This window comes from Podarcis liolepis (genome assembly GCF_965112155.1).
Source record: "Podarcis liolepis genome assembly, chromosome: 5".
NCBI lineage: Eukaryota > Metazoa > Chordata > Lepidosauria > Squamata > Lacertidae > Podarcis > Podarcis liolepis.
In genome coordinates, this window is record NC_139556.1 from 1,179,655 (window position 1) to 1,198,968 (window position 19,314).

The window sequence follows — 19,314 nt, forward strand, 5'->3', positions numbered from 1 at the left end:
TAGCCCCCTCCCCAAATCTTTTAAGTGAGATTTTTAGTAAACTGGAAGGTAACCAGCTACCTTCCTATTTAGAAGAAACTCAGCATTAATTCTGATTAACCTGAAGTTTATAAAAGTAAACTGAGAGGATTACGGTGATTAATCAATTGCTTTAGTTTTCTCTTTTGTTTTCTACTGCTTGCTGACACAGAAGAGAAGGTGGGCAGAGCATCCAACAATTTCCACTCAGCTGTGAACATTACCTATGGAAAGTGGAGATTTGAACCCTGATCTCCCAGGTTTTAGTCCCAACACTCTTAACCTACACAGTCTTCCTAGAGTACTTCTGCTATGGGGCATCAGGAAAGCAAAATGTCACTTAGAGAAGGGTCTAAAATATTTTCCTTGAAGCTTGAATTTGTTTTATTCTGGATTGTTTTACTTGATGTATAAATGTGTTGTAAACCATTTTGAGATTTTTTTCTTTAAAATAGTATAGAAATAAAATGAATCAGACCTGGAATGGTGTCTAGACATTCTGTTGTGGCAACCATTATCTAGGCTTAAGGTTTCATTTGGCAATTAGCTGAGTTTCTAACACTGATGGACACATAGGGCTTATTCACATTGAATCTTTGCCCTGCTCTTTCCAGGCACAGGTCCGTGCTGAAAAGCTCTGTGTCTGAGTGTTATTTTTATTTATTTTTTGTCCTAAAGCTTTCCCCATGAAAACCTACTTTTTAGTGTTCAGTCAGAGCATATATTATGGTTTGCTCCAACTGAGCTTTAAAGAGTGGATTTTTACAGTGAAATATCCAAAGCAAAAAAAGGGCACTCTTGGACATGGAGCTTTAAAACAGACCATGCTCGGAAAGAGCAAAGGAAAGGAAAGTGTGGATAAGCCCTTCACTCTAACAGTTTTCACAGGCACTCATCAGCATTTCTGCAGTTCAAAATTACATGTTCCTGTTTAACATTTACAATTTGGAGCACATGTATTAAGTTCCAAAAGGTCAGCTTCGCAAAACCAGATGACAGAGGAAAAATGAGGATTCTGTACATGATACATATACTTAGGAAAGGCGAAGTTTAAGAAAATTTACACAAAACTCACATTAATAACTTCTGAACTTACGCCAACACATGACCTGTAGGGTAGGAAATTAAGCTAATTATTTCCGGAGACAGAATCCAAACTCTTCTAGTAAGAAATATGGTACTTTTGCAATGAATTTAGATAAGGTGCAACTGCTGAATAGGATACCTGTAGAATTTTTCAATGATGGTAAAAGCTAAACATTATTAAGAAACTTATATCCATGCAAGAGCCTTACTCAAACATGAACATTCAATTAATCAGTCATTTCAGTTTCCTTTAAAAAAACAAAAAGATTTTTCAATCACTATTCAACAAGAGGAAGAAAACTGTACTTGCTTGAAAAGAAGAGTCATAAATTTCCCCACATTCAAGTAAATAAAGGATCTCAGAGGTAGCTTGAGGAAAAATTATGTGGGGTCTAAAGTTGTGGCAGAGTAATACATTACTATAGTGCCATCTGCACTACACATCTGATAAAACTTGGGCAGCTTTCTGCTGTCATCTTGTACAACTACACTGGCAGGCATGGCACCAGCCACTTTCAAGTCTGCATGACTACACTACAGATGCTTCTCACAGCCATGTTTCAGCAACACTTAATCCTATGTTGCACTGCCCACATCCAGCAGAAATACCACCTACGATGAATGATCCAATGGCATCTCACATTTGCATATGCAGAGTTAGGGCCAAACCTCCACAGCTGCCCCTGGCCCTCTTGGGAGTACAATATGAGAAGTTTTCCTCCTCCCAAGACAACAAAAGGCAACCACTCAGGGGAGGTGGGGGGTGCAGAGCCTGGACATGGAGTTGTCCTATCCTTCAGCATCAATATGCCATATCTCACCAGATATTTTTTAGTTGCATCGGATTGAGTGCATGGCAGAATTTAGAGATATTTGGGATTGTAACGAGGCTTGTGATGTTCCATGATTATAAGATGCTTTTATAATATCCCCAACAGTCTGCTGCATTTCTGCATTTCAAGGGAAGATGCTTTGGTCTGATCCAGTTTTGCTTTTTATTTGTTCCTAAGTAATGGTGAATAAACTTCCAGCTACTACTGATTTCTCATTAAGGAATTCTAGTTTCCCAGTTCATAAATTAAAAGCTACTCAACCGAGTGTACACAGAGCAGTAGAGTGCTATGGCTGAATGAACATGTACTATCAGTATCATACTGATGAGTCAAAGAAAGGATACAAATTGGAACGCACAGGATTCCCTCCCCATGAGAACTTCCTGATTTTCCCAGTGAAGAAGTAGCAATTCTGAGAGGGGGGATTAAAACCTCTGATGAATGTTTTCTCTTTCAGAATAAGTGAAATAATGGTTGAAGTAGTGCTTTAAAATAATTTAATCAAACTGCTACAAAACTCCAAGATTCCACAGAAATGTGGCCCATGTTCTGGAGTTCTAAACAAGTAACACTCTCAGGACCAACAATAATTACAAATTACAAATACAGGTAATTCGCAACTCATGTACATTTAACTTGTGTGGATTCAGTTTTAAGCGCTTGGCAAAAAAAAAAGAAGAAGAATTTAAAAAGAGATTTGGGCTTTATGTACTATCTCCAGAATGTAACCCGCATGTAAGTTGAGAGGCACCTGTATACACTTATAAGAGGTAGATAGAACAGTGCAAGATGCTTTATACTGAAGCACCTAACTGTGCTACATATACATGTGTCTACTAAGAGGGAAACTCTAGTGGGCTCAACGGAGTTTACTCAAAGTTAAGTATTAATACATACTTTTGAAAACAGGAAAAACTAAGCAGAAGTTGAAAGTTGAAGCCACTAACAAAACCATTAAGCACTATACTTAAAAAGTATATAGATCTTAGAAATTGTGCAAAAACAAAAGAAACTCATTTTTTAGTAAAAGGTCTACTGATGCACCACTTTAATTGGCAATAACTCCACTGACAGGCTTCTAAGTAAACATTTAGAGGAACAAATGTTACACAGCACAATAATTGTAGATAAAATTAACAATGCTGAAACTGTATTTATTGTTCCATTGTATCTTACTCTAATCTAAGAACAGGGCACATGCAGCCCTCCAAATGTTATTGGACAACAACTCTCATCATTAATGCAGATTGAGGCTGATGTGGGTTGGGAGTCAGAGACTTCCCTTAAGTGCTCTAATCAGTCTTCAAGACATTCATAGTTACTAATTTTCATCCACAATTATTTATAACAGAGTTAATTATAACAATGTGGCACAGTTCTAAACAGACAGCCCTTTCCTCTTCTGGGATATGAATGCAGTCACCATTTCTAGTTATCAGTATCCGATATTTCAGAAATAGAACAAGCCTTGAACAAAAATTATTCAATTACAGTGGTACCTCGCAAGACGAATGCCTCGCAAGACGGAAAACTCACAAAACGAAAGGGTTTTTGGTTTTTTGAGTTGCTTCGCAAGACGATTTTCCCTATGGGCTTGCTTTGCAAGACGGAAACGTCTTGCAAGTTTGTTTCCTTTTTCTTAAAACCAATAATACAGTTGCGACTTGACTTCGAGGAGCAACTCATAGCAGCGGTGTGGTAGCCTTTTTTGAGGTTTTTGAAGACTTTGGTGATTTTTGAAGCTTTTCCAAAACTTTTCCGAAACCATGCTTCGCAAGACAAAAAAAAAACGCAAGACAAAAAACTCGCAGAACGAATTAATTTCGTCTCGCGAGGCACCACTATAACTTTTCTTGCCTAGCATAAACTAGAATGAGCACAATATTGGGGAAGAAGTTTCCCTTTCAATTTCCACAAAGCAGGACCATCATTCTAGTAAGGCACAAACCACCACCATCAGCCCACCATTTCATGAATGAAGCATGTCATATACTACTCGGGACTGATGACTCTAAAAGCACTTATCTTGAAATTCACTTGTTTCACAGAAGCAATTACACCCACTCTAGAAAAAGCAATTAATTACTACATTGTCTGGAGGTTTTCAATGCAGTTATCCAATATGTCTACCCACTATTCCAGTTGTCACCATTCCATCTTTAAAAGAAGTGAGGATTACCATGGACATAATCTGTCCAGGCATTGGCATACCCTCCTGAAGTTTCAGAACAACAGTTGATGTTCCATCTTCCCAAGCTTTGTCCAGAATCAACCTGGAATGGGACTTTTCCCAGCACAAGAGCACCATCTTGTGGACATACAAGCTCACTTGGAGACTGGTGTGTGCAGACCCTATAGAGTTGCAAAAGAAGGAATCTTCAGAAAGTGGTGGAACCACCAATAGAATACAGTGGTACCTCAGGTTACATACGCTTCAGGTTACATACGCTTCAGGTTAAAGACTCCGCTAACCCAGAAACTGTGCTTCAGGTTAAGAACTTTGCTTCGGGATGAGAACAGAAATCAGGCTCCGGCGGTGTGGCAGCAGCAGGAGGCCCCATTAGCTAAAGTGGTATCTCAGGTTAAGAACAGTTTCAGGTTAAGTACGGACCTCCGGAACGAATTAAGTACTTAACCTGAGGTACCACTGTATTATTATTTACTGGTCATTCAGGATGAGGGTGTTTCCTTTTACGTTGAAGAGTTGCCTTTTCAGGTCATGGAATAATGTAGAAGAATTGTGAACTCTCAAACCAGATGAGCCAATCAAATTCTTCTCACCTAATATGGGTTTAGGTTTCACTGAGTTTCTTTCTGGGAGGAATGTGTAGTAGTCAGTTGCTATACATCAGGGTTGGATAGTTTTGTTCTTTTGAAAAAGGCCCCAAGAATGGTGGCCAATTATTTTATAGCATATTTTGATTATCTGGGAAATCTTAAATGTCATCAGGAACTAATCCAGTTCAAATGTAGCATGCAAGTTATCCATCTCTAAAATAAGTATCCTATCACATGGGTACAGTAAATACATTGTTAATTTATTTCCAAGTGCTACAATGCCAGAACTAAAAATGTTACATTATTTGTTATTAATGTCTGGGTTTGGTCCATAAAGTGATTTAAAAAACCAAAACCTTTCTACCTTTAGTCCAAAAGAAAGATCTTAAATGAAACTGTAAACAGAACCTGGAAAGGAAAGGAAAGGAAAATTGGGGGGGGGGGGACTTCCCAAAATTTCAAGTAATAGTTTCCAATCCAGGTGCCTCCACACTAAACCCTTAAAATTGACCCAATCTTAAGATGTTGTTATAGTATCAAAGCAATGACACATATAACTATAAAAAGTTTGAATGTAAGGATTTTAAGTATCATTAGAAAGTTAAAATCTAGTACATAGACATCAACTTGATATTATCTTGAAATTTGTAACAGGGAGGGAAACTTTTAAGAAAATATCTGAAAATACCTTAGAAATCTGTGTGAAATGTAATTCAAAAATATGTGGTAAGGGTACACCCAGCTACTTTAAATGAATTCAAATCACCAGGGCCTGATGAGCTGCACCAAAAGGTACAAAAGGACTGGAGGTGGGCAAATGTTGTCCCCATCTTCAAAGGGGGGGGGGGAGAAGTCCCAGGTAACTACCGACAAGGAAAGGTCCTAGAACAGATAAACAGTCAGTCTGTGAACACTTAGAAAAGGATGCTGTGATTACCAAGACCCTGCATGGGTTTCTCAAGAACAAGTCATGCCATACGAATCTCATTTCTTTTCATGATAGAGTTACAAGCTTGGTGGATCAGGGGAATGCTGTGGAAATAGTGTATCTTGATTTCAGTAAGGCTTTTGTCAGCACTGTTAAACAGAAAGCTGTGCAATGGAGCTCTCTTCCCAATCCTTCCAACCTGATGCTGGAAGAGAGAAGTCCTCTACTTTCATTCTCCATAGGCCAAGTAGTAGCAGAATCCCTCTGGCAACACCAGAGGCATCAAATCCACATTTGGTTTATATGACCCAGAAACTAAGTCTCCAACAATACAGAGATCATTTGTATTAAAAATGTATACTGACTAAACTTTTAAAGTCTTCTTTCAAAATGATTAATTCACAGAATTGTGGAAATACTGGCCTTTTTAGAACAATTACTGGCATTTAGAACAATTACTGGTTTACAATAAAGCAAATACCTCATTATGAATTAATTTCAAGTTTGAATGACAAAAGAATGGGGACTTGGACGTTTCTGAACTAGAATCACAAACACTTTTCACAATGAATACTCACACTTCCAAAGAATAATAATAACAAATATAAAACAAAATCAAGGTCCTGACACAAATCTTCTTGATTGGCTTGGTATATCCATTCAAACACCATGGTATGCAGTCACATCATGCAAACTTGCACAGATTTTCCCACATTATCAAACAATTCTCAAGTGCTTGTATGGCTCCTAGCTTTAGCAGTTTGCTCTGGTATACGTGACTAAAGACAGGGAAGGATCCTGCAACTCAATTACCGTATTTTTCGTCCCATAAGACGCTCTGTCCCATAGGAAGCACCTAGTTTTTGGGGGGGGAAATAAAGGAAATTTCCCCTTTATTTCCCCCCCAAAACCAGGTCGGGGAAACCGAACCAGGTCAAGGAACAGCGGGATGGCGGCGCTGTGCCTCCCTGCCTGCCCAGCGCATGGAGCGCTCTGCTTCAGGGCGCCCCTTGCACCGGACGGCAGGCTGCTATCCGCAGCGTGGGGAGCCCTGCGGGGAACTCCTGCAGGGCTCCCCACGCTGCGGATGTCTGCCCAGCGCACGGGGCGCTCTGCTTCAGGGCACCCCTCGCGCCGGGCGGCAGGCTGCTATCCGCAGCCTAGACAGCCCTGCGGGAACTCCTGCAGGGCTGCCTAGGCTGCAGATGTGTTCCCGAAGCGCCAGGCGCTCTGCTTTCAGCGTGCCCGGCGCTCCGGGAAGTAGGTTGCGGATGTCTTCCTGAAGCCTGGAGAGCGAGAGGGGTCGGTGCACACCGACTCCTCTCGCTCTCCAAGCTTCAGCGAAAGCCTGCATTCGCCCCATAGGACGCACCCAGATTTCCCCTTCATTTTTGGAGGGGGAAAAGTGTGTCCTATAGGGCGAAAAATATGGTAATTTGCAGTTTATGTATGTGTAAGAGAACTATATACACAGCCGGAGGTTTTAAAAAAACAAAAACAAGCTTTTGCTGCTGCTTATCCCAGAAGATAACTGCTTAACTTTCAAAAGATGGCTGCACTGCTGGCTAAGGAATAGTGAAATTAGTGCATATTCACAGTAAGAGGCCTTGGTGTATGAATTGTGAATTTAAAAGAAAACTATTACATTAATGGTACCTCACTTGAAAAAATATTACATTACAGTGGTACCTCGGGTTACATACGCTTCAGGTTACATACGCTTCAGGCTACAGACTCCGGTAACCCATAAATAGTGCTTCAGGTTAAGAACTTTGCTTCGGGCTATGGAAGAATTAGCATGGGTCCTGCAAAGGGAAGTCCTGCCTTATCAACCATAGGATGGAGAACAAAACATGTTATTGTGCTGTTTTGCCCTCCATCATAAGGACATATGACATACGCAGAATAGTGGTGTGTACGGTGGCTTGGATTAGCTGACAACCAATCACCATGAGCTCTACACAAAAGTAAAATACTTTTATAGAGATTGGTTAAACAAGAGCAGCAAGATGCATAAGACATTAGCATCACACAGAATGGCAAAGCAAGGAACATCAGGAATACATTTTCTAGGACAAAGTCTAACTGACGATGCACCTCACTGGATCTGAAACACCTATTCAGCCTAGAATATGATGGTGAGAAAGTTGCATTTGTATGCTTTAAGGGTCTCCTTCATGACAAACATATGATGCAGCTGATCTGCTGATATTTGATGTGTTCAACAGAGCACCTATAGAAATCAGAGCCTGACAATAACATAACTTTCATCTCCCTGGCAAATGATATAGGCATGGATGATGTGACCAAAGATTTGCTGGTTGCTAATGACAGAGAAATACAAATTGCAGTGTGTAACGTGATTAAAGTAAAGATTAATTAGTGCAACTCCAGTTTCATGATCCACTGAAAAAAACTTTGAAATTTGCTTCATCATAATATTCAAACATTGCCGCATCAGCAGAACATTAAAAAAATGATCAAGGTGATGGTAAGCACATCTAGAGACTGCTTAATTTTACAACTGCTTAATGCCCCAGGTGCTAGCCAAATGATATAAATGTTGAATGTCCTATGGCACTGTTGCTTACAAAAGCTGGAGAACAGATGAACACTTTATCCACTCCAATAGTAATGATGTGGATGCTCTACATGAAGTCCCATATTTAGATTTGAAAATACGTATCTATGACTATCAAGTTATGCCGAACCTCAGAAATGTTGGCCATAATACTGATGTATTTTCCACTCTGCAGTGCCAAATCCAATGGCATTACAGTCATACCTTGGGTTGAAGTAGCTTCGGGTTGAAAGTTTTCAGGTTTGCGCTCCACAGCGACCCAGAAGTAATGGAATGTGTTACTTCCGGGTTTCGCCGCTCGCACAGATGCTCAAAATGACGTCGCACGCATGCGCGGAAGCGGCGAATCACGACCCGCACAGACATGGGTTGCGTTCGCTTCAGGATGCGAACAGGGCTCCGGGACGGACCCCATTCGCATCCAGAGGTACCACTGTACATTCTGTCATTTTTTACTGTTAGATTTGAGTCTTGCTGCTGCAGAAACAAACATTCACTTTGGGGGCTGATGTGCAATCAATTCATTACCATGAATGAATATCAAGCCCTCTTTCTCTCTGGTGTCCTTAGGACAAGAGGGGTAGAGGTGTAAGATGAGTTGGTGTCTGCTGGTGGCAATTAGAAGAGACTTCTCCAGTTTTCAGGGAAGTCTTGAGGAAGCCAGCACACTTTCATCCTTGTGAGGTGGCTGAAAGAGGTTATGAACTAGTTGTAGTCATCTCCACAAACAAAGATCTTATGTTTCTGTTGCTGCAGTCCCTGACCACAAAAGCAACTGAAACATGGATGATCTCTGTCACTGCTCTGTAAACAACTAGTTAAGCTTCCATGTTAACAAAATGCAATTCTCAATGGCCATAGAAAAGTTCTGCTGGAAGATATTTTTGAAACAGCGCTAACTTGTCAGTGGTACTGGAGGGGATAGGTGTTACTCAGGTGCCAAGAAATAGTGGGTCATGTGTACAGTTCCCCAAAGAAGAAGAATGCCGGGCTACAAATATTTACCAAGAGCAAGAAGAATCTGCCTATGTGGCCTCCAACAAAAGATCCTGCATTGCAGGAGATTAGACTAGATGGCCCTTGGGGTTCCTTCCAACTCTACAATTCTATGATGTTCTTCAGCTTCCTGTTGCACATTCTAATCACCAGGCAAAGATCCAGCTACAAGCACTGACATGGAAAAGCAGAATACAAATAAACCATGGTGTTATTCCTGCACATACCTCTGCCTGAAAGGGAACCGAAATCATGACAAGGTTACCTCCTGTGTCCATTTCCTGCCCAAAACCTATGACACATGGCCACAAAACAAAATGCAATACAGTAAGGTGCACCTGTTTCAATGATTGCAATGTACTATCGCCTGAAGTTGTGATGCCATGGATGTTTTCCATCCTGCTGCCAACCGTTTTCTTACACTCTAATTTGTGCGTTTCTTCACCACCCACATTTCTACATGTCCATTTGAACCTGCTCTCTATTTACAGCAAGTGACTTTCATCTTGCACGTGCTCGAAGGGTTATGGCCATCTCTCTTGCTTATGGTCGTGACTGCATAATTCTCCATCCCACCTGGATATTCTCCCAAGTACAGTGGTACCTCGGGTTAAGTACTTGATTCGTTCCAGAGGTCCGTTCTTAACCTGAAACTGCTCTTAACCTGAAGCACCACTTTAGCTAATGGGGCCTCCTGCTGCTGCCGCGCCGCCGGAGCACGATTTCTGTTCTCATCCTGAAGCAAAGTTCTGAACCTGAAGCACGATTTCTGGGTTAGCGGAGTCTTTAACCTGAAGCGTATTTAACCCGAGGTACCACTGTATAGGAAATGAATGGCATTTGAGGCTGGGGCGTAGAGGACGGCAGCCTTTGAGAGGGGGCCGAGGAGAGGGAGCGGGGGGGGGACTCTGAGGGGACCCACGTGGCGGGGGGGGAGAAGAGGAGCTTCAAGGGAGGCAAACGGGGAGCCCCCCGCCCGGCCGCCGCCTAGCAGATCACGCCAAGGCCCGGAAGCTGAGGGGGGACGCAGAGAGCCACCCCCCGGCAGAGAAACAGCGCCCTCCCCCTCCCCCCCCCCCGCTCGCCGTAACCGCCGCTCCCCTCACCTGCCCGCGCGACCTCGCCGACTCCGCCTCTGCGGCCCGCCCCCTGGCCGGCGCGCGCATGCTCCTGTCGGGCCGAGAGGGGGAGGGGAGGCGCAGGAGGCGGGCTGAGGGGAGGGGGTCCCCCAAAGGGCCTTGGTGGGGCCTTTCCTCTTGGTTTCCCGCAGTCCCTCCTGAGCGACAAAAGCCGCGCGTGGGCTGAATCTGAGAGAGGGGCGCGCGGCCGTGGCGGGGAGCCGGTTCAAGGGGACCTGAGGCGAGCGTCTCGGGTGGCGGGACCCTCAGGGGCAGCAGATCCTGAGGTAGATCTTTATTCCCCCCTTGTTTCTTGTGACCAGTCCTGTGGGGCAGCTCAGTCCCCATGGAATTCAGGGGGCCTGCTCCTGAATGCTCGAGATGGTGGCCGCAGGCTTCCGTCAGGTGCCAGGTATCTGTACAACTGCAATGCTTTGCTAGGGAGGAAACCAGAAGAACAGCCACGTCACTGATCTGCTCATGAAGGGCCAAAGAGCCCAGCCGGGTTCAGGGGCCACCAGGCGTCATGGTTCCAGCAACACGCAGGTGCCCTTCAGTCATGTTTTGTATTTAAGATTGTTAGGAAACATACTTTGGATATGTATTCTGGTGGGAGTGCACCAGGCACATAAAAATTCTCCCAAATATTTCCCATAGCCTAAAGACTTGTGCAGCCAAGAGCTTAGCTCTTGTAGCATTGCTATGGCAGTATACCCTCCTGAGAGAGACTTAACAGCAGACTACAACCATGGATTCAGTGATCTATGAAATCTGACCATCTTTTAGTGCAGATTAACTTTCCTCTCTTATTTTAAATTAATCTATTCAGATTCCGTAGAATTGGCAGGGACCAAAAGGCTCATCTAATCCTGATTGAACAAAAATGAAATGCTTTTAAGCCCCGTTGATTTCAATGGAAGAGGTTTGATTTAAGCATGCCTTACACCTCCCATAGAGAATTAAAACTCTATAGCTATCGGGCCAGATTAAAAGGTCAGCTGTTATTTAGTAGTCCTTGAAAGACTACTAAATCTTGTGGACATCTTTCAGTGTCCACAAGACAAGTAGTGGTAGTCAGGAGGCATAATTCTGAGATCCGTATCTCTTCGTATTACACTGTCATCTTGTAACATAATGCTGAATGTCAAACAGTTGTGTAACATTCAGAATAGTAATCTGTATGCAAAAGTGTTCTGAAAACTAGAAAAGTGAATAACAGCCCCATTCAAAGAAAACATTTTATGAAATGAGTACAGTGGTAACTCGGGTTACAGATGCTTCAGGTTATGTGTTTTCGGGTTGCGTGCCACACCAAACCCGGAAATACCAGAACAGGTTACTTCCAGGTTTCGGCGCATGCGAAGAAGTGCTAAATCGCAAACCACGCGTGCGCAGATGTGGCGCTGCGGGTTGCAAACACTGCGGGTTGCGAACGTGCATCCCACACAGATCACATTCGCAACCCGAGGTTCCACTGTAAAGGTCAAGGGACCTCTGACCATTAAGTCCAGTCGTGGACAACTCGGGGGTTACAGCGCTCATCTTTACTGGCCGAGGGAGCCGGCATTTGTCCGCAGACAGCTTCCGGGTCATGTGGCCAGCATGATTAAGCCGCTTCTGGAGAACCAGAGCAGCGCACGGAAATGCCGTTTACCTTCCTGCTGGAGCAGTACCTATTTATCTACTTGCACTTGATGTGGTTTTGAGCTGCTAGGTTGGCAGGAGCTGGGACCAAGCAACAGGAGCTCACCCCGTTGCAGGGGTTCAAACCACCAACCTTCTGATCGGCAAGCCCTAGGCTCAGTGATTTAGACCACAGTGCCACCCGCATCCCTATGAAATGATTAGCATTTCAATTAAGATATTTCAGATGAACATGTCACAGTAAATAAGCATTGGGTTATGTCCATAAATTGATCTTGTTTTCAAAAGTGCAGGTAGTTTGTGTAAAAAAAGAAAAGTAGTAAGCATGTATGTGCATTGTAATACATCTTGTTGATGTGCTGGGCCCGGGAGTAACCCGAGTAATGCGGTCCAGGTCCGGTCCCAAATCCAAGGGTTCCGTGAGGAGTCAGTCCGACAGGACCAAGGCAGGACACGAGGCAGGAAACCAGTCAAGGTCAGGCACAGGATCACAGGCAGGTTCTGGCAAACAGCAGCATTGCTCCCGCAACCTGGGGCAGGGTCCAGCAGCCTTTTATCTCTGTAAGGGTAACGGCCAGTCCTGATCCCCCAGTGACTCACCTCCTTGTCTCGCCCGAAGGAGAGCACTGCTCCTGTGAGTACTCAGGTCTCTCCTCTCAGACCTCAGTCTCTGCAGCTCGGGAGATGTCGGTGGGTAGTAGACCCAGAGGCCGCCTCAGCCTCTTCTGATCCAACTGGTGGTGGAGCAGCTGTAAGTGATTGCCCAGCTGAAGGCAACGAGGTAATCCCCGCATCTGGAGCCAGGGCAGGCTCGGGCCCCTGACTCGGCCCAGCTGGTGCTTGTTGCAGGGGAACCTGTGCAGACTGGGGCTCTCCAGAATCAGACCCCAGACTAGGTTCAGCTGCCACCTGGGGCAAAGGATCCGGTGCGGACTGAGACTCCTCTGGCTCCGAGTCCGACCCTGAGTCCCAGGCCATCACACCATCCCCCCTCCCAAGCCCCCCCTCCGGCTGAGGGTCCAGGCCCGGCTTGCTGGGGTAAGCAGTGTGGAAGGCCTGGAGGCAGTCAGGTGCGTGAACGTTGTCCGCTGGTTCCCAAGAACGGTCCTCTGCCCCATATGCCTTCCAGTCGATGAGGTACTGGAGCTTTCCTCTGCGGGACTGGGAATCGAGGATACATTCCACCTCATATTCCGGCTCCCCCTGCACCGACACTGGCTGAGGCCTCAGACGGTGTGGGTGAAACTCATCAGGTGGGGTGACTGGACGGAGCAGTGACTGATGGAATACTGAGTGAACCTTGAGCGTTAGAGGTAACCAGAGGCGATACGCCACAGGCGACACCTGGGCAGTAATGGGGAATGGACCCGTGAACCGGGCATCCAGCTTCTACGAGGGCCAAGAGTAGTGCAGGTGACAGGTGGAGAGCCACACCCAATCGCAGACATCGAGTTCTGGCCCCTGCTGATGGTGGTGGTCAATCTGGGTCTTATAGGTGTTCTTGGCCTGGCCTAGTTGCTCCATTAGAAGTTGCTGCTGGGATTAGAGCTCCTGTAGCCAGTTCGTCACTGCAGGAACCGCAGGCGCCGGCAGCATGCTAGGGAACAAACAATGGTGGTACCCATAGTTGGCCTGGAGCAGGGTCTGTTGGGTGGAAGCGTTCACTGCATTGTTGTAGATGAACTCGGCCAATGCCAGATAGTCGACCCAATCATCCTGGTGGAAACTGCAGTAGCACTGGAGGTACTGTTCTAATACCACGTTCGGCCTGTCCATCAGTCTGCGGGTGGTAGACCGACAATAGATAGACCTCTGTCCCGAGAGCCTGGTGTAGGCTGTGCCAGAAACGGGAAGGTGAACTGAGCGTCATGATCAGAGATCAAGCGTGTACACCATGCAGGTGGAAAACATGCTGCAGGTACAGTCATGCCTTCTCCTTGGCTGAGGGTACAGACGAGCACGGAGCGCAGTGCACCGTCTTAGTGAAATGATCCGCAAATACCAGGAGGCAGGTACACCGACGAGACGGGGGTAAGTTCACCACGAAGTCCAACAAAACTGTGTGCCACGGATGAGGCGGGACTGGCAGTGGCTGAAGCAACCCAGGAGGTCTCCCGGTCAATCCCTTGGCCCACTGGCAGACGTCGCAACCCCCAATGTACCGCGCCACGTCGGCCTTCAAGTGGGGCCACCAAAATTCCCGACTTACCAGGTGGGTGGTCCGATATCTCCTGAAGTGCCCAGCTGCCGGGGCATCATGAGCCATCTAGAGTATCTTGGCCCGCAATGGTCCCGCTGGGATGTACAACCTACCTTGGTGCATCAGTAAACCCTGGTGCAGAACCAGTTCTGGATATGAGGGCATGCTCTGCTGGCCAATTCCCAAATACGTTCCTGAGTCCACACGTCGATTCATTGCTGCTCCCACACTCGATCCTGCAGTGACTTGGTCTCTTGGGTAGTCAGGAATGCAGCTGGATGTACGATCATTGTTGTCTCCGCCTGCTGCACCGTCTCCGCGATGTCCTCTGGTTTCCGAGACAGAGCGTCTGCCTTCTGGTTTTGGGAGCTAGGGATGTAGCAGATCTGGAACTGGGAGAAGAGCAGCGCCCACCACATCTGCCGCTGGTTCAACTTACGGGTGGTCTGAAGGTACTCCAAGTAAGAACTGGTGGTTGGTTCTTACTTCTACCGGGTGTTGAGCACCTTCGATGCAGTGTTGATGCAGTGCGGACTGAAACTCCTCTGGCTCCAAGTCCGACCCCAAGTCCCTGGCCATCAAAGCTGAGGCAATGACACACAAGTCTATAAAATTGTGCCTCAGGTTATGGGACGATAACTTTTAAAAACTTTGACCTTTGTCTTGCATCTTGTGATCACAGAAAGTGTATGAATATGCTTAATAGAAGTTAGTAAGTGCTAATAATTTTACAAACTTTGATAAAGGGACTGGAAACCAAGCTTTATGAAGAACTTTTGAGGGAGTTGGGTATAGTTGCCTGGATAAGAGCAGACTGAGAGGAGATATGATAAGCCTTCTTCCAGTATTCAAAGGGCTGTCACGTGGAAGATGGAACAAGATTTGTTTTCTCCTGCTCTGGAGTCTAGGACCCAAACCAATGGCTATTTGACTGCTGATTCAGGATCCTAAAGTGTGTTTTATATACATTCATACATTTGGGTTGAGTGTGCTTCAGGTTGAGCACTTTCGGGTTGAGCTCTGCGGCAACCCAGAAGTAACAGAGCGTGTTACGTCCGGGTTTTGCCGCATGCGCAGACACTCAAAATGACGTCACGCACGGAAGCCACAAAACACATTCTATTGAGGATGTGAACGGGGCTCCGAAACGGATCCCATTTGCATCCCAAGGTACCACTGTAATCAACTTTTTATTTCTGTTCTTTGTATATTGCCTTGCTCTTTTGTTGCTATGGCAAATAAAGATTCATCCATTCAAATGGCTTTAAGTTACAAGAAAGGAGATTCTGACTAAACATCAGGAAGAGCTTTCTGATGGTAAGAGCTGTTCGACAGTGGAACGGGCTCCCTTGGAAGGTGGTAGACTATTATTCCTTGGATGTTTTATGATTCTATGTAAGTATTTCATTTATTTGTTTTATTAAAATTTCTAAGAAATTTTTCCTGTGAAGGAACTTTCAGAACTTGAATTTCATTTGAGGACAAACCCAGGCTTGATCCACATTGTAGCCTCTTGTTTTTGCAGGCAACATTAGATTATTATTTTTTAAATGCAATTGCTGCTCATTTGGCATATTGTATGGAATACCATGTTATAAACCCTGAGAAGTAGTGTATAAACATTTTGTTTAAGTATGACTGTTGTTAATACTCTCATATTCTCAGCCAGTGAGAATAAAATGGAAGATTCAACTTTTCCATGGATCCACTGTAAGGTCAAAGATGGGATGTGAAAAGTGAAAAACAGTGCTTCAAACCAGTTTTGCAGGAGCAAAGACACTCCCCATCCAAACACAGAAGATGAAAAACAGCAGCAAAACATAGGGTTGCCATATTTCACAAAGTAAAAACCAGGACACCCCAAAAGTTGTTTTAGAAAAACTTTTTTAATAAAAATAACTTGCCTAAGCTCTAGGACAAAGCACCACCTTTTGGATATTCTCCACACACACACACACACACACACCGGATATCAACTCCGCCTTTCTCCAGGAACATGTCCAGGAAAATCCGAACGTATGGCAGCCCTAGCAAAACATAGTATCTCGAAGTTTGTAAAGCCAGTCCAAGAAATCACAGAAATAAAGGTCAGAAGTAGCGGTATCAATACAAGTAGCAGTGGGTGTCATATGCATTGTAAGGAGCCAAGAAACAATAATACTTTTTTAAAAACTGATTTGAATCAACCCCCAGTAGCAACATAATAATATGAAGAACCTGTTCTGAGACTTTTTGCTAGACATACAGTACAAGCCTATGCATGTCTGTTAAAAAAAAAAAGTCCACTGAGTTCAATGATACTTACTGTGCTAAGTAAGTTGGTATAACATTGAAGACTTAGACCTTGCTGTTGCCCCTACCACTGGCTGTTGTGCCAATGAAGAGTTCTGAAGGTTCCCCACTAACAGGTAGAAGGAGTAGATCTCTCTCTCTCTCTCTCTCTCTCTCTCTCTCTCTCTCTCTCTCACACACACACACACAGTCCCAAGAAACTGCTGTTCTCCAAACTTTTTGTTATTCTCGTCCTTTTCCATAGAGATACAAGAGCGGAGAAATTCTAAGTATTAGTTTTGTTTTATTTATATAATAAATCATTATCAAAATGCAGGCAGGTTCATATGAAAGAATATGGTCTTGCAGATAGCTTGGACCTAAGCCTTGTAGGGCTTTATAGGTCATAAGCTGTACTTTGAATTGTGCCTGGAAATAGACTGGTAGCCAGTGGTACTGTTTTAACAAGGGAGTCGTCAGCAATCTGGCTGCAACTCTTTGAGGCAGTTGAAGTTTCTGAGCCCTTTTCAAAGGCGGAGTATAGAGTAATACCCGTGTAAAGTATTTAATCCAAACGGGATGTAATTGAGGCATTGGTCACTGCAGCTAAATCAGTCATTTCAAGGAATGGACACAGCTGGCACACTAGACCTGTACAACCAGGCTCAGGGCTGAGTCCAGGAGCATGCCTAAACTGTGAACCTGTGTTTTCAGGGGAAGTGGGACCCCATCCAGCACAGGCAGAATCCCCTTTCTCTGTTCTGCCTTCTGACTGCCCAAGAGCACCATTTCCTTATCTGCCTTTCCCAAGAGGCTCCAACATAACAGGAATGACAGCTTGCTGACTGTCAGGTCTGAAATTATTCCAGATGCACATGCAGTCCGTATCCCTGATGCAGCCTGGGGAAGGGGGGAGAGAGCCTGCAACAGCAATCTTCTCTCACTCTTCCCCTCCGCTTCCTCCTCCTCCTGGAATGCTGTGATCACCAATAGTCAGCATGGATTTCTGAAAAATAAGTCATGTCAGACTAACCTGATCTCGTTTTTTGACAGAATTACAAGCCTGGTAGATGAAGGGAACTCAGTGGATATAGCCTACCTTGATTTCAGTAAGGCATTTGACAAGGTGCCCCATGATATTCTTGTAAAGAAGCTGGTAAAATGCGGTCTTGACTATGCTACCACTCAGTGGATTTGTAACTGGCTGACTGACCGAACCCAAAGGGTGCTCATCAATGGTTCCTCTTCATCCTGGAGAAGAGTGACTAGTGGGGTGCCACAGGGTTCTGTCTTGGGCCCGGTCTTATTCAACATCTTTATCAATGACTTGGATGATGGACTCAAGAGTATCCTGATCAAATCTGCAGATGACACCAAACTGGGAGGGGTGGCTAACACCCCAGAGGACAGGATCACACTTCAAAACGACCTTGACAGATTAGAGAACTGGGCCAAAACAAACAAGATGAATTTTAACAGGGAGAAATGTAAAGTATTGCACTTGGGCAAAAAAAATGAGAGGCACAAATACAAGATGGGTGACACCTGGCTTGAGAGCAGTACATGTGAAAAGGATCTAGGAGTCTTGGTTGACCACAAACTTGACATGAGCCAACAGTGTGACGCGGCAGCTAAAAAAGCCAATGCAATTCTGGGCTGCATCAATAGGAGTATAGCATCTAGATCAAGGGAAGTAATAGTGCCACTGTATTCTGCTCTGGTCAGACCTCACCTGGAGTACTGTGTCCAGTTCTGGGCACCACAATTCAAGAAGGACACTGACAAACTGGAACGTGTCCAGAGGAGGGCAACCAAAATGGTCAAAGGCCTGGAAACGATGCCTTATGAGGAACGGCTAAGGGAGCTGGGCATGTTTAGCCTGGAGAAGAGGAGGTTAAGGGGTGATATGATAGCCATGTTCAAATATATAAAAGGATGTCACATAGAGGAGGGAGAAAGGTTGTTTTCTGCTGCTCCAGAGAAGCGGACACGGAGCAATGGATTCAAACTACAAGAAAGAAGATTCCACCTAAACATTAGGAAGAACTTCCTGACAGAGCTGTTCGACAGTGGAATTTGCTGCCAAGGAGTGTGGTGGAGTCTCCTCCTTTGGAGGTCTTTAAGCAGAGGCTTGACAACCATATGTCAGGAGTGCTCTGATGGTGTTTCCTGCTTGGCAGGGGGTTGGACTCGATGGCCCTTGTGGTCTCTTCCAACTCTATGATTCTATGATTCTATGGATAGCTCAGCTGGATAGAGCATGGTGCTGATAATGCCAAGGTTGGAGGTTTGATCCAGTATGGGACAGCTGGATATTCTTGCAATGCAGAGGGTTGGACTAGATGATTTTCATAGAATCATAGAATCATAGAATCATAGAGTTGGAAGAGACCACAAGGGCCATCGAGTCCGGGCCCCTTCCAACTGCATTTCTGATTTCTCTCTTTTTCTTCATCTCTCTCTAGTCACATCCAGCACCTCCCTTCTTTGCTTCTTTTACTAATATATATCGACTCATCAGCCTTTATTCATGTCACAAGGAGTCACTAAATCTGCTTAGAGATTTAATTTGTAATTGAGCTGTTTACAAATTCCATGAAATAAAAATAAATGGCTACTCACTATTCGCTTCCGTAGAAGGTGTGCCACCTTCTACTCCCAGGACATTGTACAAAGTGTTTTCCCTTCACTGCTCCCTGGGAGTACAGCATGCCTCCTGGTCCCAGTACCAATGGACTGGGCAAGCTGTGGTGGTAGCTGCATTCATCATTTGCAATTTGTTATTTCTTTTTTTTTTAATTGAGTTTATTTACAACACACACACACACCTGTCAAACTGAACATGAAAATAATACTGAATC

At 44.7% G+C, this 19,314-nt stretch overlaps 1 protein-coding gene across 3 annotated transcripts in view; it reads right to left on the minus strand.

Moving 5' to 3' along the window:
- CCDC91 (coiled-coil domain containing 91) overlaps nucleotides 1-10,401 on the minus strand; it is a 181,601-nt gene extending 171,200 nt beyond the window's left edge. For 2 of the 3 annotated variants that reach the window (XM_083503362.1, XM_083503363.1), the window contains exons 1-3: nucleotides 10,327-10,401; nucleotides 5,482-5,597; nucleotides 4,117-4,289 (exon numbers count right to left, since the gene is read on the minus strand). In XM_083503362.1, the coding sequence (XP_083359488.1) occupies nucleotides 4,117-4,289; nucleotides 5,482-5,597; nucleotides 10,327-10,386 (349 nt within the window). In that variant the 5' untranslated portion in view covers nucleotides 10,387-10,401. Of the gene's footprint in view, nucleotides 1-4,116; nucleotides 4,290-5,481; nucleotides 5,598-10,326 lie in introns of those variants that run through there. The other variant, XM_083503364.1, reaches the window with a different exon arrangement.
- Nucleotides 10,402-19,314: the final 8,913 nt, after the last annotated feature.